This window comes from Bison bison, unplaced genomic scaffold (assembly GCF_000754665.1).
Source record: "Bison bison bison isolate TAMUID 2011002044 unplaced genomic scaffold, Bison_UMD1.0 scf7180017864338, whole genome shotgun sequence".
NCBI classification, from domain to species: domain Eukaryota; kingdom Metazoa; phylum Chordata; class Mammalia; order Artiodactyla; family Bovidae; genus Bison; species Bison bison.
Genome location: NW_011494910.1, coordinates 5,308,067 through 5,324,232, shown reverse-complemented (window position 1 = coordinate 5,324,232; position 16,166 = coordinate 5,308,067). Strand labels below are relative to the sequence as shown.

Here is a 16,166-nt window from a genome sequence, read left to right as displayed (position 1 = left end):
AACCAGTGTGAGATGGATTTCTGTCACCTGCAGCTGAATAAGTACTGGCTTGAACACATTTTGTAGGTGAAAAAAGGCAGGCAGTGATGAGAGAAAGTATAACTGAGGGAGCAATGTCCTGGAAGAAATAGAAAGGGATGAGAAAACTGTATAGTCTGTAAAAAGTGGTAAGTGGAATTGAGAATAAGGATGGATAAACTTGAGAGGTGAAGAAAGAGGAACTAGAAAGCTATCCTGTGATATTTTCATCCTCTGCTAAGATAAGGAAGGTGGTAAGATATAATATGGGGTTTTCCAGGTGGCTCAGTGGTAAAGAATCCACTTGCAATGCAGAAGACACGAGTTTGATCCCTGGGTCAGGAAGACCCTCTGAAGAAGGAAATGGCCACCCACTTCAATATGCTTTCCTGGAAAATCCAATGGACAAAGGAAACTGGCAGGCTATAGTCCGTGGAGTCGCGAAGAGCCAGACACAACTTAGTAACTAAAAAACAACAGGTTATAGTAGATGGCTTGAGGTGAATGAACAAATGAGTTGGAGAAATGAAAATGTACTGTGAATGAATAAGATACCAAACTACATACCAACTGAAAGCAATTTCTTAAGGAGATATCTGTACACTCATGTTCATGTGTGGGGAGGCTAAGTTGCTTCAGTCCTGTCTTACTCTGTGCAACCCTATGGGCTGTAGCTCGCTAGGCTCCTCTGTCCATGGGATTCTCCTGGCATGAATACTGGAGTGGGTTGCCATGTCCTCCTGCAGGGGATCTTCCCAACCCAGGGACCGAACCAGCATTTCCTGTGTCTCCTGCATTGGCAGCTGGGTTCTTTACTATTAGCACCACCTGGGAGACCCATTCATGTTCATAGCAGCAATATTCACAATAGCCACAAGGTGAAAACAACCCAAATGTTCATTGACGGATAATTAGATTTTAAAATATTGTATATACATACAATGAAATATTATTCAGCCTGAAAAAGAATTCTGACACATGCTACAACACAGATGGACATTGAGGACATTATACTAAGTGAAATAAACTTGTCACAACAGGACAAGTAACTGTATGGTTCAACTTATATATGAGGTATCTTGAAGTAGTTATGAAATTCATATAAATGGAAAGTAGAACGGTTGTTGGCAGGGGCTGAAAGATGAGGGGAATGTGGACTTACTCTTTAATGGATATAGAGTTTCAGTTTTGTAAATTGAAAAAGTTCTGGAGATCTGTTGCATAGCAATGTGAATATACTTACACTTCTGAAGTGTACACTTAAAAATAGTTAAGACTAAATTTTGTTACATGTTTTCTTTACTACAATTTATTTTTTAAAGATGTCAAACAGCCTACAGAATCTAGAAAAGTGGGAGTAAATCTGTGGTAGTGAATGAGCAAGATTTTATTTTCTCAATAATTTAAATACTGGAACAGAGAACACTGACAGCCAGATTTAGAGTGTGGTAGGAGACAATGAGTGCACTGGGGGAAGGTGTTGCTGGATAAGTGTTGAGGATGAGGGAATTCAGTTTGTGGGTTGAGTTTGACTAACGTGACAAAATGGTGGGCTCCAGGATGCATAATTGTTAAATCAAAAATTCTAAAAACCCTAAAACTATGTCTGCTATTCAAGAGTTCATTAACTCCAGAAAAAAAGATCACAAAAGGCAAGATTTTTTTAAGATAAAATTTACTTGAATGACTAATGTACACATTGTCAAATGACATTTTACAAACAACTATAGTTACTTCTGAGTTAAAGCTTCAGAATTACAACTTGACTCCTATAATTTTAAAAAAGATGTGCAAACTGGAATTACTGAGTGATTATAGAAAGGCAAAAATATATTCGATGAGAAAAACTCAAATCAAGTGGAAATAAAAGTGAGATGTTTAACTAAATCAGAGAAAGATGCTCTTATTAAAATAAAAACAGGTTTCCCAACAAATGTATGCCTATCATAACCACAGGATATGCTTCATACTTTGCTTAAATAATTAAAACCACACTATAATTAAAAGTATATGGTAACATAAGTATGTTGATTGCAGTATATATGTCTAGATTCTTTCTAGACACAAGGAAAGCTCTTTTTAGTGCCTTCCTTAAAAATGTAACACTTCAGAGATATGTAACTGTTTATAGCCATAGCCTGTCTCCAGGTACATCACAGGTGAGGCTTCAAAAAGTCCTTGAAATGCACATGGCGGTAAAACTGGGCTCCCATCTTTACCATCATCAAGCAACTTTTCTTTGTTCTGCTTGAGACCGATTGCATATAGGAGTTAAATCTTATGAAACAATCTCACTGATGTTGAGACCATACTAATCCACCTATTGATAGTAGAATGGTTTCTTTCCAACCATCAGTAGGGTTCCAAGCGGTGAGGCATACTGAAATAGATTAATTTGTATTTAGGAGGTGGCATGAAAAGCAGTGATGCAACTCAAAGTTTAAATATGAGTGTTAACCCTATCTTTATATATACCAATTACAAGTGCTATAAACAATGAAGTATCATTCAATTAAATGGTCCATCATATTACAAGAAGCAAATAAATAATAATTAAATTTTGCATTGATAGATATGAATAAAAATAAATGAGGAAGAAATTAAAACAATGGTCTCCTACTAACTTACTCATATATTCATTCAACAAACATTTACATGATAGCTTTACTTTGGGCCCCCAGGGCTTTGGTTTTAGAGATCACTCTGGCATAGTCTCTCCCATACTCTTCTTCTCTTTTTCTGCAACTCATCGGCAACAAGGCATCTTTTTCTTCCTCAACTGCCACAGCAGTTTTTCTCTGTCTAGTTTATGGCACTTAATGTTACACTATGATATGTATATGTCTTATTTCTCTGACTAAAATAAGTTCCAAGAGGGTAGAGGTGGTATCTTCATTTTATATTTTATAACTCATATAGGAGAAAGCAGCTTGAAGTCATATTTGAGCTTGAATTCTACCTTTGTCAACTACTGACCCCGAGTCTTTGGTCAAGAGAATTTTTTCTTCCTGGTTTTGTCACCAAGGATATTATATGCCCATTCAGGTATTGCTGCTGCTGCTGCTGCTAAGTCGCTTCAGCCGTGTCCGACTCTGTGCGACCCCATAGACGGCAGCCCACCAGGCTCCCCCGTCCCTGGGATTCTCCAGGCAAGAATACTGGAGTGGGTTGCCATTTCCTTCTCCAATGCATGAAAGTGAAAAGTGAAAGTGAAGTCACTGAGTCTAGTCCGACTCTTAGTGACCCCATGGACTGTGGCCCACCAGGCTCCTCCATCCATGGGATTTTCCAGGCAAGAGTACTGGAGTGGGGTGCCATTGCCTTCTCTGACTAAGGTATTACCTTGGAATAATACACACCTTTTAAAGTTGCAGTGAAGGCTAAATGAGATAGGCATGAAAGAGCCTTAGCAAACCTCAGGGGGGCTCTTCATGTTGCCTGTCAACCTTTCTGTACTCCCTATCATTCAGGCTTCACCTATCATGGTGACAAATTAATACCTTCTCCTTCTCCTCAAGTCTTTAACATCTCCTTTTCTAATCTCCTTGTCAGCTGGTCATTTTGCTTTTTATTCACTGAGAACACAGAGGCATCAGAAGAGAGCTTCTACATGTGTTTTCCCAATCACATCTCCCCACCTGCCTTCATCTGCTCCCATGTGTTCTGCCTTTCCTGTTACTAAGGCCAGGCTCCTGGCTAAGGTCTACCTCCTGCTTGGACACTAGATCCCATTCCTCCTAGCTTAGGACATTGCTCCCACAATTTTTCCTTTTCTTTCCCTGTCATTTCCTTCCTTCCCCCTAGATCATTCTCTTCAGCTTATAGGAATAGCAGCTATTTCTCCATTGTTACAAATATGTCCCTTTGCTTCTTATCCTTGCCATTACTCTATTTATCTGCTCCTCCCTGTAGAAAAGATCCTTGAAAGAGAAATCTCCAATTTCTCCCCTTTCATTCTCTCTTACACTTCTGTCAACTCCAATTTGCTTCTTTTCCCCTACACCAAAACTGTTCTTATCAAGATTACCAGCAAATCTTATGCCAAACGCAGGTCAGTTTTCACATTGATGTTCCTTGATCTATCAGCACATTTGACAGGGTCTATCACTCCCTCCTCCTTAACGTTCTCTCTTTGCATGACTCCTGGAACACCACACTCTGGGGTTCCCTCCTGTATCAGAGCAGCTGCTATGCTCTTGTGTCAGCTCCTTCCCACTCCATGACTCCTAATGTTGGAGGATCCAGGGCTCAGCATTCAGACCCATTTTCTTCCCTTGCCTATCTCACTCCCTTTATTGACCTTACTCGGTTTCATTATTCCGTATATCCATACACTGACAAGACCCAACTTTGTATCCCAAGTCTGGTCCTATTCCTAAAATGCTGAGTTGTACATCCAGCTATCTTTTTAGCACCTGTATGTGGATATCTATTAGATATCTTACATTTAACATCTCCAAAGTGAACTGCTCATGTTTCTCTCCGGTCTTGATTTCATTCTCAGTTGTCTTAATTAACAGCAATTCTATACTTCGGGCTGCTCAGGCCAAAAACTCCAGGCATCATCATTGACTTCTCCCTTTCTCTCATACCCTGATACAAACTGTCAGCAAATTCTACTGTCACTATCTCAAAAATGTATGAAGAATCTGACCTCTCCTCACCAGGCTGGTAATAGCAATTCACAACTTTAATTAGAGTTTTGTGATAGCATCCACATGGAGGCCCCATCTTTCACCTCTGGCACTTACACTCTCTTCTTGATGAAGAAGTTAAAGTGATCATTTGCTTCCCTGTTTAAAATCCTTCAATGATTCTCATCTCAGAGCAAACACCAAGTTCATTACAATGACCTACCATACCCTATAGGGCCATCAATCTTTACCCTCCTCCTTGTGTGTGCCTCCAACGCAGCAGGAACATACCACCTGATACGGTCTTTGTGCTCACTGTTCTTTCTTCCTCTACAAGGCTGTCCTTGCTTCACACTAGTCTTTGCTGAACTGTCATTTTCTTAGTGAGGACTTCCCTTCTAACTCTTCTTCCCTATCTAGCCCCTTTTCTGGTTTATTTTTTTCTCACAGTATTTATTGATTGATTGATTCTTATTTTGTTATGTATTTAAATATTTGTTGAATAGATGAATAAATTTAAAAAAACAGGGACATGAGTTGGTAATGTGAAGCAAGTAAACAGATTTTGTGCATAATTATTAAAGACCTATGCAACAGAGCCATATATATTTAGTACTATACTTATAGATAAATATAAAGTGAAAGAAATTTTGACATAGAAATTAATAAAATATTTAAAACTTCATTAGATACCAGTTTGTCTTCTGATTAGTTTGCTGGGCTGTATGGGTCAACAGAGTATATGTCTAGTGTTTCTAAATGAACATCTTCTTTATAGTTTGTATTTGTGTAGTAATTGCTAAATGGAAAAAAAAAAGAAAAGAAAAAATAAATTCTTTATTCACTGGCCAAGATTACTATATAAAGGTGTAACAGTTGTTTTCTTTTTTGCAATTCCCAACACATAGTAAGTACTTTTTATGGATGATTTCATTTTATTGTCTTAACTATCTTATGAAGTAATCACTATAATTCTCATTTTTTTGAAAAGACCCATAAAAATAATTTGCTAAGCTACTAAGTGTCCAAATCAGAAGTTGGCAAAACCAATACAATATTGTAAAGTAATTAACCTCCAATTAAGATAAATAAATTTATATTTTAAAAAAGAAGTTTACATTGGGCAGCTTTATCCAGGCCTTTTAATGACTAATAATTAGGACTCCCAGATTGAAAAAATTTATAAAGAAGCTTTCACTTTATAATATGATTATAAACTTACCTTTGGAGGGCCAGTCTTCCAAACTAACTTAAAAAGAAATTTTTATATTTGATATTTAGTTCAAAATACTTATATAATCATGCAGCACTAAAAATTTTAAATGACTTTTAAGACATTTTTACTTTTTTTCTTTCAAAGCACATGTACTTTGCTGTGCTTCTAAAACATTTTGTCAAAATTAGCAAAAGACAATAAAAGGTGATTGCACTATCATGTAGAACTCTGAGATAAAATAATACAAAATTACTAGGAAAGAAAGTTTACCACTAAGGGTACTTACAACTTGCCACTCACTATCACATTTAAGAGGTCAATTTACATATTTAGCAGGAAGAGACATTAAAATTATTACAGAAGATAATTTTTAGGTTAATGTGAGATTTAGGTTTTACTGAAACATCTTAGAAGACAAGAAGAGAATAACATAGTCTCTTCTTCACATGTTTGAATAACTTCAAAATATTTAATTTTGTTAGTAGACATTGATTTTTAAATGATCCATTACTCATCTTACTTACAAAAAGTATTTAAGGCAGTTCAAATGTCTGTATTAAGTATAAGAAACTAAACTGAAGTCAGTTAGAAAATGGAAATAAAACAAGTGATGCTTAGGAGTTTAATTAAAATATATGTTTAGTTCATAATCAACTGAGGCTCTTATGTATAGTGTTTGATATAAACATGTTAATAACTTTGTTAATAACTTTAATAATCAGATAGGAATATTACAAATTATTTATGCTTATAGGTGTTCCCAAAGTTTACAAATTTTCCTACACATGTAATGCTCTGATAGCAAACTTTGTAAAAGGAAGGTAGGAGATAGAGACCACCTTTTCTATTTACTTAAATGTCTTTTTAAATTACTCTTGACTAAAATTATGTTCTAACTTCCTGTGAGAAAAGCCATGCAAATGACATCTCTATGTTTGTTTTCTTGAGACCTTTAACTCTCCTGAATTCTATGAAGCCATTTTCTCCCAACTTTCTTTCCTCTTACTTCTGACAGTTCCTTCCCCCTCTTGCCTTTTAAGTATTACTGTTATTCTTAGATCTGTTTTCATCCTTGTTCTAATCTTCTATTTTGTTTGGTACCAAGGCTTCAATTGTGATTTAAGCATCATCTACCTGAGTCCAGGCCTCTCTCTTGAGTCCTGGAAGAGAGTACCTAGAAGTAGCAGATCAGAACTGCACCATTTTCCCCCACAAACCTATCCCTCTCCGTTTTTTGTGAACCATTGGATCCATCCAGTGGCACCCACTTGATTCATACTTTGTGTCCCCTGCTTCCCACATTTAACAATTCACTAAACCTTGAAATACTGATTGAAGGCGGGAGGAGAAGGGGACAGCAGAGGATGAGATGGTTGGATGGTATCACCAACTCAATGGACATGAGTTTGAGTAAGCTCCGGGAGTTGGTGATGAACAGGGAGGCCTGGTGTGCTGCAGTCCATGGGGTCACAAAGGGTCAGACACGACCGAGCAACTGAACTGACTACACTGAAATCCTGAAAAGCCTATTGTCTTCATAGTGAAAATATTTCCTTTTAAGATTTTTTTGGACGTGGACCATTTTAAAAGTCTTTATTGAGTTTATTACAATATTGCTTCTGTTTTATGTTTTGATTTTTTGGTCAGCAGGCATGTGGAATATTAGTTCCTAATCAGGTATTGAACATATACCCCTGCGTTGGAAGGTGAAGTTTTAACCACTGGACCACCGGGGAAGCCCTTGAAGATATTTCCTACATCTATTGCATCTTCTTGATCCTCACCACTGCTGCTTTGGTTGACAACTCAGTACTGCCCCTTTTTAAAAAACCGAAAATCTGAACATATTGTTTCTTTGCTTAAGATTCTACAGGTAAACACCAACTTCTTGTCGTGGCATACAAGGCTTTTGATGATCTAACTTTCAGACCGTCTTTCCCCAAGACTGTTAAACATCAGTCCCATGAGATGTTAAAGGCATTTTATGAGAAAAAAGTTCAGCAGCCCAACTCGTCTGCAAGACTCGTTTTTGAAAAATTAAATGGGCTTCTTTCGTGTAGGACCTTAAATAGTCTCATGGTCATTGTGAATCCCCATGAGAAAAATGTAGCTTGAAGTATATCCCAATATTATTTGTTCATAGAACATCATTTCCCCTGAAATCATTCACAAAACAAAGGTTATGTGATAAACTCTGATAAACACTACTGCCTAAAGTACCTCCGACTGTAGACCCTTGCCAGACCTACTGCATTTAGGCCCTTCCAGGCTTAGAACAAACTATTCAGGTTCAAATATGCCATTATTACATAATTTCAATGTTACCCCCTTCATGTCTGATGCCTACTCTAGGCATTACAGAACTGTGAACAGTGCAATCAGATCACTTAGATAGATCCAAATGATGTGGCTTGTTAAAGTAATTTTGCTGGAATTTGTGGGTGACATGTTTATGGTGACATGATTTGGTCATCCCCCACTGGAAGTTATATGAGATTTGGTAAGACTTTACCTGATTATCCTCCCTATCACTAGCATTTATTGATCCTTAAGAACCTGGGCACACAGAACATTCCCTGGCTGATAATTGATGATATCATTTGCTAAAAGTGTATCCTTTGTACCTACCAGAATATTCTGCAATTTCCATAAGATTTTATGTATCAGAGGGGATCTTTTATGTCACTTAAACCTATGCTAACTTCAATGTTTCTCAGGCATGTCAATTGCTTACGTAGTTCTTATAATATACGATGGAAAAACAAGTCCCAAACTGCACCTTCTACTTGGAATACTTTTCTCTACTTGTCTACACTCTGTGAGGCATACCTGTAACATCTTCTCCACTATGAAAGCTTTTCTGATCAAAATTCCTAAGTACTGACCATTGGATTGCATCCCCACCAAACATTACTTAATCTACTCTGGCAATAATACTTTATGGATACAAATTTTTTTTAATAATAAATTTAAAATAAAATGAAAAAGTATGTCTAATTTATGTGTGATAAAACATAATATAGCAAAATGTAGAAACCTAGTAGTATATTTAAAGAGTCATGAAAACAACAATTGAGTTGTTTAAAGATTGCTTAAACAAATAGAAAGGCCTAGTATGTTTCTGTATGAGAAAGCATTTACAGAAAATGTGCCAATTCTCAAAGGTTAACCTATAGACATAAATGTAATCACAACATATATGTCTTTAGAAAATGACAGATCATCTAAAACTCCTATAAGAACAAACAGAAGAAAGAGGAAAATCTTTAAAAACTATGAGGGGATTCTTGTCTTGTTAGAAGTTATAATATCAGAAAACTATACTATTTGAATGCAAAGTGTTTGTGATAGAAAAATAGACACATCAATGAAACAATAAAAAAAGAATCCAGAAATACAATATATCCAGATATATTATTTGATATATGATCAAATTGGAGCTAACTTTCTGGAAAACCATTTGGCAATATTAACTAAGCATCTAAATGTTCATACACTTATTCCTAGAATTCTAAGGATCTAAGCTAAGGAAATATGGAGATGTAGAAAAAGTTTCTTCAGGTTTTTCTTGTTTTTATTTATTATGAAAATAAATGCAGAAGCAGCTTAAAATCTACACAATATGGATACATATTATAGAAAAATATGCAATCAAATTGGTAAAAAGAAAATGTGATTTAAATATAAAAATAGGCTAAATGAAAAAAAAATTAAGGCAGGATTAAAAAAAAATAAGGCCAATATTGCAGTTTAAAAAAAAAGAAATAAAATAATCATATAGGCAAATGCCAAATATCAGCAGTTTTTATGACTGGGACTTTTTCCTATTTTTTAGATTTTTTATTATGTATAAATAAATATTATCTTATCTGTATAAATACCATTCAAATAAAATGAATGCTCGTTATCTTTTAAGTTCTTACAGAAAGGATATTCTATTTAACACAAGATGCCTTATTCCAGTTATCACATTGCAGTATTTATTTCATTTAACTTGTGCTTCTGTGTTTAGTTTCAGGAAAGAAGTCAAAATCTTTTGTGTATTTTTGTCAAGCAGGCCTCAAACTTACCGTTCTCTGTGTTTTGATATCATGTATAAGGCGACAGCACCCAAGCAGAAAAGAGCTATTACCCCAGCAGAAAAACCTAAAATACAAAACAGAGTATTAAACGATAGAAAAATGTAACCTACATTGTTTTGAAGTGATTGTGGGGCCTGTTCCTAGTGGTGGGGAAAATGTTATGTGACTTTTTTGCTTATTCTTCTTCAGCCATACAGATACTAAATTCCGAAATAGTTGTATGTGGGCTTACGTTTTGGATTTAATCCAGTTCATATTTATTCTAAAGCACCAAGCATTTGATCACAAGGTTCCAGTCAAGTTTAGGTTCAGCTTTTCTGTTCTTTTCAGTTTTATTAGTAATATTCTTGTCACTGGAGTGAAATTAGAAGCTCAGGACACCAGGATTCCGTGACTTTTCATACAATATTTAACTCTCAGTTGTGAAATATATTTTGCCACTGCAGAATAAATGAATCTGTTTTGATAGCAACCAAATTATGCAAAAGACCAATAGTTAAACGAAAGTTTTGTGTGTGGCACTCACTAGCTCAGTCATGCCGTACTTTTTGCGACCCCATGGACTATAGCCTGTGAGGCACCTCTGTCATAGAATTCTCCAAGCAAGAATACTGAAGTAGGTTGTCATTTCCTTCAGGGTATCTTCCCAACTGAGAGATTGACCTCACATCTTTTGCATCTTCTGCACTGACAAGTGAATTCTTTACCTCTGCACCATATGGGAAGCCCAAACTTTTAGTAAACCTAAACTTTTGAACTAAAAACTGGGAGTAGCTGATCAAGTCATTCATTTCATCCTATCCAAAAGTGACAGTTTGTGATGTGAAGTGCACATTAAAAGAGCCTTAGAACACTTAAAAAAAAAAAAAAGTACCATTTCTCATGAGTTCAAATGAAAAACTTAACAGGCAGGATACAGGGCTTCCCTGGTGGCTCAGATGGTAAAGAATCCGCCTGCAATGCGAGAAACCTGGGTTGGATCCCTGGGTTGGGAAGATACCCTGGAGAAGGGAATGGCAACTCACTCTAGTATTCTTGCCTGGAGAATTCCATGGACAGAGGAGCCTGGTGTACCACGGTCCATAGGATCACAAAGAGTTTGACATGACTGAGTGACTAAGCACAGCACATATCAGTTCTGTTCAGTTGCTCGTCTGACTTTTTGCGACCCCATGAACTGCAGCACTCCAGGCTTCCCTGTCCATCACCAACTCCCGGAGCTTACTCAAAGTCATATCCATTGAGTTGGTGATGCCATCCAACCATCTCATCATCAGTCGTCCCCTTCTCCTCCTGCCGTCAGTCATTCCCAGCATCAAAGTCTTTTCAAATGAGTCAGTTCTTCACATCAGGTGGCCAAAGTATTGGAGTTTCAGCTTCAGTGTCAGTCCTTTCAATGAATATTCAAGACTGATTTACTTTAGCATGGACTGGTTGGGTCCCCTTGCTGTCCAAGGGACTCAAGAGTCTTCTCCAACACCACAGTTCAAAAGCATCAGTTTTTTGGCCCTCAGCTTTCCTTATAGTCCAACTCTCACATTCATACATGACTACTGGAAAAACCAAAGCTTTGGCTAGACGTACCTTTGTTGGCAAAGTGATGCCTCTGCTTTTCAATATGCTGTCTAGGTTGGTCATAATTTTTCTTCCAAAGAGCAAGCATGTTTTAATTTCATGGCTGCAGTCACCATCTGCAGTGACTTTGGAGCCCCAAAAAATAAAGTCTGTCACTGTTTCTATTGTTTCCCCATCTGTTTGCCGTGAACTGATGGGATCAGATGCCATGATCTTAGTTTTCTGAATGTTGAGTTTTAAGCAGCTTTTCACTCTCCTCTTTCACTTTCATCAAGAGGCTCTTTAGTTCTTCACTTTCTGCCATAAGGGTGGTGTCATCTGCATATCTGAGTTTATTGATATTTCTCCAGTGCCTCAAATTTTACATATATTTGTATAAATTACCATTAGAAGTTTTATTGAAGAATTTAAGAAAACTTACCAGCAATAAGAGGAGCAAGTGAACCTAAGGAAAATACAAAATCATGAAAACATTAGTCCAGTTGCATGGCTCCACATAGCTCCAAATACCATGGATGTCCCAGAAATTAACACTCAGATCCCTCTTCTTTAAGTCTACTTAAAAAGATGTATCAGAACACTGAATTATACCCAATCTTTATTCATTCTTTATGTAACAACTTCATTGGCCTTTAAATTTTTTTCCACTTTAAGGTGAGGTAGTTCACTCATGAAAAAAAAAATAATAATAAGCTCAACTTTATAATCAGGGATTTCTCAGGTCAGAATGGAAACAACGATTACAACAGTTTAGTTAGCATATTTTTGGAGGTCCCTGTCATATCAGTAAGCACTTATAAATCAAGATTCAGCAATAGCAGAAGTCTCGGGAGCAACTTCTTTCAAAATACAGTCTGTCTTTTGTATCTGTGGATTCAACCAACCACTAATTAAAAAATATTTGAAAAAGTAAAATATTCCAGGAAGTTCCAAAAAGCAAAGCTCACGCTGTTAGCCCAGCATCTATTTACATAGCATTTACATTGCATTGGGTATTATAAATAATATAGAAATGACTTCAAGTATATGGGAGGATGTGCACAGATTATATGCAAATACTATGCCATTTTACATAAGGGACTTGAGAATCTGCAGATTTTTGTATCTGAGGGGGTCCTAGAACCAATTCCCCTGAGGATACCAAAGGACCACTGTATAAGGCTTTGCACCTTTTAAATCAGTGCTCATCTCTCTTTATATTCTTTCTTTACTTTCCCAATCTTCAGAAAGTCTCACTTTTACTACAATAGACCACTGACTTCAAATTCTTCTGTTACTATACCACTGATCACAAACCTATGTCACTTTGAAACCCAGGAGTCCCTGAAATTGGATAACCCTCTGTCTCTTCTTTCCAGTGAAACAAGTAGAAGCTGCAGAGAAGCTCTTTGCACTTACTGGGTGATTTGCAAACAGCCAAGGGAGGGTTCCATCGGTGATCTTCCTGACACTGGCTCTGGGGACTGCCTTCTAGGGTATACCCGTCTTCACACATTAGAGTGACAACAGCTCCATATTGATACATTCTTCCAGGCTCCAGCCCATTGTGGATTCCATTTATATGTTCTGGGAAGCTACAGTTCACCTCTGAAATTAAAGGAATCTAACTGAATCTGTGTCATATTTTGACCTTTAACTAAGAATGTAGATACTGCCCTTAATGGAAAGATTTATGAAACCAATTTATTCTATTCTCAGTTAGTAAAACTTCACTGAAATAACACAAAATTATATCCTAGGCATAGACTTTTAGTGTCAGCCATCTACCTCAATAACACCCTGGTTATCAAATAACTTTCTTTCTTGTGCTTTAGTCTCTAAACCAATAATGAATAATTTTTGTGGCTTCTTAGAGAAATGATGCAGGATGAATGAGTAATGTTAAGACTTCTGAATTATTTCCTCAACTTCTACTCTTGTTCTCTAACTCTTCTTAGATGTGAATGCTTCCTCTTTTCTTCTTTAGTCTTTGCAGTGTAGTGGCCAATAGTGTGAGATTTTGGATTTGAACTAACTCTAGGGCTTTCAAGTTGTTTGACTCTGTATAAGTTATAAATCTCTCCATTCTTCGAGGACCTCATCGATAATACAGGAATAATGACACCAATCTCATACGGTTCTCATGAGGATTAAATGACAGAAGGCATGCAAAGTGCTGTGTGCCCTAAGTGCTCAACTAATATTTAGTATTAACTCACCACTCATATTTCATATGCACTATTTATGATAGTAAAAATGACATTCTGAAAAACTTTTATAAGTATACCCATAATTCTACCACCACTTACAGGGAAATATGCTCAAAAAAGTATTTTTAGGAGTATTTTGTCAAATGTACACTTATCATAACTAACCACAGTGCACATTCGATCTGTATTAGTTGTTTAATCTACATAAAGACTTCATCTTTCCACATTTAAGTGACTACATATATGATAGCTCATATAGACTAAGGCCTTCAGTCATTTTCTTTATTTTGCAATATTTAGATTACTTCATCTATTAATCCAATTAAATATATTTAATTGGATTAAATACATTAATTAAATGATCCAATCAATGCATCTATTTGGCTATTTTAAGTTGAAAGTACTTAGGAGAAGGCAATGGCACCCCACTCCAGTACTCTTGCCTGGAAAATCCCATGGACGGAGGAGCCTGGTAGGCTGCAGTCCATGGGGTCACTAAGAGTCAGACACAACTGAGCGACTTCACTTTCACTTTTCACTTTCATGCATTGGAGAAGGAAATGGCAACCCACTCCAGTGTTCTTGCCTGGAGAATCCCAGGGACGGCGGAGCCTGGTAAGCTGCCATCTATGGGGTCTCACAGAGTCGGGCACAACTGAAGTGACTTAGAAGCAAGTTGAAAGTACTTAACTGAAAATATCTACTTGGGACAAATTTTATTTAAAAAATAAGAAAACAAATAGAGAACACACCTTTACAATATGGAGCAGGTTGGTTCCAGGTTCCTTCATGTGTGCAAAGAAGGAGTGCCTCTCCCACAAGCAGATAGCCTTGGTTGCAGCTGTACAGGATTGACATTCCAGGAGAAAATCGAGTTATGTCTCCACCAGTATGATTTCCATGGGAGATTGTAAGTGGACGTTGACAGCCAAAGAAAGCTTAGACATCAATATGAAAGGATTTTTAATTTAGTACAGAGGAACACATAGCCAATACTCTCTGTAGTTGATAACAATACATAAAGAAGGCAGGCAACAAGCCAACTGATCAGTATCCAAAAATACTCATTCCACCCAAACCAAGCAGTATAGGACAGATATTTGCATTTCCTACCTACACCATATATGATCTGAAAGCAAATGTCAAAAGTAAGATAATGAAACATCAGTGGTTGCAGCCTACAATTGTAATCTATCAAAGAATAGTAATCTTTTCTCTTTATATGGTAGAAAGGCTATAGTCAAGTGTCACGCCTTCAAATATCTACAGGCACCAGGAAGTGATGCCAAGTTATAGAGCACCTATCTTTCTAAAAATGGCAGCCACTGCCTAATTCAAGCTACTGGTACCTTGCAGGAAAGCAAAGGGGATCCTCACTGTATCACAGATTCACAGTTTATCTTGGGCAGTAGGGATGGGTCTCACTTAAAATAAGACTGCTGTGCTAGACAAAAATAAACAGTTCTGAATTCAGTTCTTGGTTGCCAGTTGGCATTCTCTGTTGCAGATAGCCACTGACAGGGATAAAACCACCAATGACAACTAAAATTACAAGACAGTTAAGTGGGTTTTAAGGCTAGTTCCATTCTCCAGAATACTCAAATATATCTTTCTGGCTGATAGCACAGCCTTAAATATGAAATTATCAAGCAATGTTACTGCCAAACATTTGCTGAAAAAGGTATGTGCATTTTTGCTATTCTAAACTAATAAAAATAATAAATTTGGAAGATCCTATCAATTTAGAAGTTAACTATTATCCTTTCATGTACCTTTTATCAACATGCTTGGAAAGAAAAAGGAAAACAAAAAATGAGCTGAGAAAATAAGACAAGCAAGTGTTTTGTAAAATTATATGATTACCTAAGCTTTTAACTTGCCTTTCTATAGGTGAAATGACAAGTGCACATTCAAAACCCCTTTTTAAAAATTCTATGTAACACCCCATATTTTGTTCCTTAAAATATCTTACCCTTTTTGATGCAAGTTGGTACACCTGGCACCCATTTGTTGTTGGTATGGCATCTAATCAAGTGACTGCCATTCATGATGAAGCCGGGATTGCAGGCAATATGTAATATGTCATTGTGGGAATATGAAGAATAGGTTTTATTTAGCTTGTGTCCATGCATGACTTCTGGGTTAGGGCAGTGAGTCACAGGAGGAGATTTTAAGCACTGCGGGGCACGTCCACTCCAAGATACAAGTCCTTTAGAATCACTTATGCACCGTATACTTTTCTCTCCCAGGAGATCAAATCCTTGATCACATTCATAAGAGACTTCGCTTCCATATGGAAAGCCTCCTGGCAGCACACCTCTGTACCTCCCATTGTTAATCACTGGTGGGTCCTGACAGTGGATAACTGCAGAAGAGAACAGGAAATTCTGCTTCAGCTGGTACACCATAGTAGACAGTCTTCATTCAGATACAAATGCCACTATGCAACTGT

At 36.9% G+C, this 16,166-nt stretch overlaps 1 protein-coding gene across 4 annotated transcripts in view; it reads right to left on the bottom strand.

Moving 5' to 3' along the window:
- Nucleotides 1-1,676: 1,676 nt before the first annotated feature.
- CR2 (complement component (3d/Epstein Barr virus) receptor 2) overlaps nucleotides 1,677-16,166 on the bottom strand; it is a 49,098-nt gene continuing 34,608 nt past the window's right edge. For all 4 annotated transcript variants that reach the window (XM_010854239.1, XM_010854240.1, XM_010854241.1 and 1 more), the window contains 7 exons: nucleotides 15,687-16,079; nucleotides 14,467-14,652; nucleotides 12,924-13,112; nucleotides 11,947-11,970; nucleotides 9,939-10,014; nucleotides 5,346-5,451; nucleotides 1,677-2,398 (listed from right to left, as the gene is read on the bottom strand). In XM_010854239.1, the coding sequence (XP_010852541.1) occupies nucleotides 5,361-5,451; nucleotides 9,939-10,014; nucleotides 11,947-11,970; nucleotides 12,924-13,112; nucleotides 14,467-14,652; nucleotides 15,687-16,079 (959 nt within the window). In that variant the 3' untranslated portion in view covers nucleotides 1,677-2,398; nucleotides 5,346-5,360. The remainder of the gene's footprint in view (nucleotides 2,399-5,345; nucleotides 5,452-9,938; nucleotides 10,015-11,946; nucleotides 11,971-12,923; nucleotides 13,113-14,466; nucleotides 14,653-15,686; nucleotides 16,080-16,166) is intronic.